The sequence below is a fragment of the Habropoda laboriosa genome, unplaced genomic scaffold (genome assembly GCF_001263275.1).
Source record: "Habropoda laboriosa isolate 0110345459 unplaced genomic scaffold, ASM126327v1 scaffold1391, whole genome shotgun sequence".
Lineage (NCBI taxonomy): Eukaryota > Metazoa > Arthropoda > Insecta > Hymenoptera > Apidae > Habropoda > Habropoda laboriosa.
Window position 1 is genome coordinate 43,416 of NW_017101465.1, and position 4,552 is coordinate 47,967.

Sequence of the window (4,552 nt, forward strand, 5' to 3'; positions counted from 1 at the left end):
TCGTACATGAAAGCACATATTAGGGAATTTTTTTCGATTTTTTCGTTGCAAGTACTAATTATTAAAAGTGAAAAACGTAAACAAAAACGGACATCTTTTTAAATGAGCCGTTTAACGCAAAAGTGGTGTAAGTAAAAAAATGCGATTTCTAGATAATGAGGGATAAAGTAAAAGTTCTGTTAAATTCAGAAATATGAATAAATGTGAAATCGCTTTTATGTAAGCCACTGTATAGTTACACCTTAAGGGGGTATTCTAGTCTAGACTTTTCAAAAAAATCGATTTTTTTTTACATTTTCTGAAAGTAGACATTTGCAGAAGTATAACTGTTGAAGGATTTTTCCGAATTCGTAAAATTGACGAAGTTATAGATGGTTGAAGAAGATGACACGTAGCCCGTAGTCGTAAGTATACCATTCTCATATAACTGGTATGAGAAACTTTAAACGCGTTTTTCTCGAAACCATGTTTTTCTAAATGTCTGACATGATATCTCAAGTTCTAGTTGTCCGATTGACTCCAAATTTTACATGCACCTTCAGTGGATGTGCCGTTAGTCAACACCAACCTGACATTGTATGTCTCTAAGTGTTCGCCTTTAAACTATAACAAATAATTAAACTTAAACACTGCGACACTAATCGAAATTCCCAATTTACAAGCGGAGGAACAGCCACACTATTCAAGAATTCACTACACGGCGAATAGATTCTAATTACATCCAATATGGAAGTAATATCAACTAAAATAGTACCATATAAACATATAAGTACATCTCAAACAGCCTCCAACTAGATGAAATTGAACTAAATAGCATTTTCGGAAAATTACAGAAGTTGTTTGTATTAACAGGAGACTACATCTGTACGCAAGAGATAATACTCCTTAACGATCATGAACCAACACACTTCAGTGTAGCCGTGACACTTTCGGCACAATCGTCTTGTGAAAATACTGTACTCAAATGTAAATATGCAGCAATACCCGAATTGCACGGCAATTACCACTGTCCCACTCTAATAGAAATACGCATAAAACACACCACCAGCCGCTGTGAGTCATTACCGTGATGAAAATTGGAATACGCAGACTGCGACAAATACTGCTGATTAATTGACCAATGTATCCCATCCTTGGACACATACGTCAACTCAAACCCACAACAAATAGATAATATTGGTGCAAGCTGCACATTCCAGGGTACCTTGAATGCGGTTAGCCAAAAATATTGGGAAAAACATAACTGGGTTGATCGTTCACAAGTGCTTTCAGTGCTTGAAAGTAAAGCCGGTAGGTCCGCCAAATTACATAATGGGTGACTTGTCTAGAAATTGTTTATTAGCCACTAGACCCTTGGAAAATGTGGGCGTGGACAATTGCGATCTATTTTTTGTTAAAGAAAAACTCTTCCGAAACCAGAAATGTGTGAAGATTTATTATTTTAGAGATTAATTATTTGTTCCTCTGGTGAAGCAGTAATTCATTTAAAGGTACTTTCGGATATGACTTCCGAAGCATTTATTGCGTGTTTGAAAAGTTTTTTTTATAAAACGCAGAAGGGTAAAAAATATTTATAGTGATAATGGTACAAATTTTGTCGGAGTAAAAAGCAAAATCGTGGAATTAATGGACTTGTTGAAAGTCGAACACCATCATCGTAAGGTGAATCATTGTTTAAATGACCATTTGATAAGTTGACATTTCTCGCCGAGAAAATCACCGCATTTTTCGACTTGTGGGAAGCCGCTGTTAACACATTTAAACACCATCTGTTACTCACAATAGGTAACACGCTTTTTACTTTTTTACTTTTGAACATTTTAATACCTACGTGATTGAAATTGAAAGAATCCTACATGCAAGTCCTTTAATTTCCTTTTCTTCGCATCCTAACGAACTACAAGCCTTAACCTTTACGCGTTTCCTCATCGATGGGTCATTGATTTTTATACCTGAGAGCGACATCATCGGCGTACCGAATGATGTGGCAGCACATCCAAAAGGTGAAACAGCACAAGGAATATATTAACGAACTGAGCCTATATAGCAAGTGGAAACGGGACCAGCAGTATGCAGTTAAACGACCTGGTCATTAATAGGGATGAAACTCTATCTTCTTTGTGATTGTCCCTTGGACGAGTAATAGAGGTTCACCTTGGGATAGATGGAGTAATTAGAGTAACAACCGCAAGAACAAACAACGATATTTACCAAAGATTTTCTATTCTTTTCAAAAGATCTGTGAAAAAATTGTGTTTGCGCATAAATCAGAGCCGCTTAACTTCTTGCTCACGAGCAAATTTCCCCTCCCAAGGTTTCCCCATTATGCGGTACGAACACGCAGAATATGTAACATAAACCAACGGCAGTCGCTGGAGTTGTGGTGGGAGGACTCTTCGCGTCTTCCCGCCGCGCAGCAACTCGAGCGAGATCATCTCAGTCGCATAGTAGGCGTATCCCATCCTTGGATACATACGTCAACTCAAACCCACAACAAATAGATAATATTGGTGCAAGGTGCACATTCCAGGGTACCTTGAATGCGGTTAGCCAAAAATGTTGACCAATAAATGGGAAAAACATAACTCGGTTGATCGTTCACAAGTGCATTCAGTGGTTGAAAATAATCGCTAGCATAATTGCTAGCGCAAGTAAAAGCGATGAATACAATGAAATAAAATAACGGTGTGAGGCGAATGATTGAGCAGCACGACGTTCTGCCGATCGTCGTTTTCGACTCTCCCCTTTCCCCCGGTCTTTCGGGTTATATGCCCCTGTCCTTAGACAAAAACAGGGAGCAAGCCGCGCTACCGAAAAGCGTGGGAAGGGAAAAAGCGCGGGCGGAAAAGCGCGCGTAACAAAAAAGGCGCCAACTTTCTGGTGAAAGTTGGCTGGTCAGGAAAAACCCTGACCCGTGCGAATCTGGTTACCAGATGCGAGAACTGACCATAGCCAGACTCGCACGGCCTTGGCGGAGGGCATACAGAAGTCATTGGCGTAGCTACAGAACCTATCCGGTTATTCTCGAATTGGACACTCTTTTTGAGGATACGGTTTCTAAGCGGCATTGCCTTTGATCCGTTAGGATCGTGTTGAAAAACGCACTGTTGTTTCAGTGTGATGCGCAGAAACAGGTGGTAAAGTGTGAGTGTGTTGCGCGTTTGTTACAGATGGTGGTGCTGTAGAGTCTCGCGCTGATTCAGTGTCGGATCGTGTATAACTGTCAAAAGGTATGGATTGTGTTCGATCCGGTAGTATCACGATATCTTCAGCTGTGATGTATGCAGGCTTTACCCTATCTATTGATACTAACCTAAGCTTATTATCTATCTTAAGTGATAAAGTCTTATTGTCTCTATTCACTACTTCGTAGGGACCATTGTACGGTAGTTGCAAGATTGTCTTTGATGAGTCCCTACGAAGGAACACATATTTGCACGTATGTAAGTCTTTATATACAAATACTCGCGGGATGCCGTGCTGAGTCCCATCGGTCGGTCCGATTTCGCGGAAATGGCTTCGCAACTGCTCGGCGAAATTCGTCGCGTCGTTATCACGCGGCGATGGCGCCATGAATTCGCCTGGTAGGCGAAGCAGTTGACCGTAAACTAGTCCCGCCGATGTTGACTTCAAGTCTTCCTTCCATGCTGAGCGGATGCCCAGCAAAATGGTTGGAAGCACATCGGTCCAGCGGTGATGCTGGTAGCATCTGATGGCCGCTTTCAGTTGGCGGTGGAAACGTTCCACCATGCCATTGGCCGCGGGGTGATAGGCTGTGGTCCGCAGATGAGCCGCGCCAAATAAGGAGTTTAATTCCTTAAAGAGGTGTGCCTCGAATTGCCAGCCCTGGTCGGTGGTGACTCGCAGCGGTGTTCCGAATCGGGAGATCCATCCTTCGTAAAACGCCCTTGCGACGGTGGTGGCTTCCTGATCGCGCAAAGGAATTGCTTCCGTCCAGCGGGTAAAACGATCCACGCACGTAAGGCAGTATCGATACGCCTCCGACATCGGCAAAATTATAATATCTATATGTACATGTTCGAAACGCGCCGATGATCGAGGGAATGATCCAAGGGGAGCCGTTACGTGCCGGTCGATTTTATTCCGCTGGCACGGAATGCAGGCTCTGGTCCATTCTCGGCAATCGGCCTTGATAGCGGGCAAGACGTATCGCTCGGTTACGAGCTTGACCGTTGCATTTACTCCTGGGTGTGCGAGACCATGCGTCTCGCACGTGAAACGTGAGGAAGGGACGCACAGAATTGGTCGAAACATCACAAAAGACTTTCGCGGTGGAGCCAGGAATCTCTAGGCGTTTGATGGTCAGCCCCGATTGGCTCTGCATCAACGTCTGTAATTCGGCATCGGTCGCCTGGGACGCTGCTAAGGCCTCGTAATCTATATGCTTCTCCACCAGCTCTATTCACGATAACGCATCCGCGACTACATTATCGCTGCCCGAAATGTGTCGTATGTCCGTAGTAAATTCACTAATGAAGGAAAGCTGTCTAATTTGTTTCGGTGTACGTCTGTCCGTCTTGTCTGCAAATGC

General features: G+C 43.1%; 1 protein-coding gene across 1 annotated transcript; it reads right to left on the reverse strand.

Annotated features, from left to right (window-relative positions):
- Positions 1–3,081: 3,081 nt before the first annotated feature.
- LOC108578183 (uncharacterized protein K02A2.6-like) lies at positions 3,082–4,008 on the reverse strand. Its single transcript, XM_017941465.1, has one exon. It carries the CDS (start codon positions 4,006–4,008, stop codon positions 3,082–3,084), a length of 927 nt encoding a protein of 308 aa, XP_017796954.1.
- Between the last annotated feature and the right edge of the window lie 544 nt (positions 4,009–4,552).

Bases quoted from the DNA above. Each gene is read 5' to 3' on its own strand.
- LOC108578183 (XM_017941465.1), bottom strand. From the start codon at position 4,008: ATGTCGGAGGCGTATCGATACTGCCTTACGTGCGTGGATCGTTTTACC.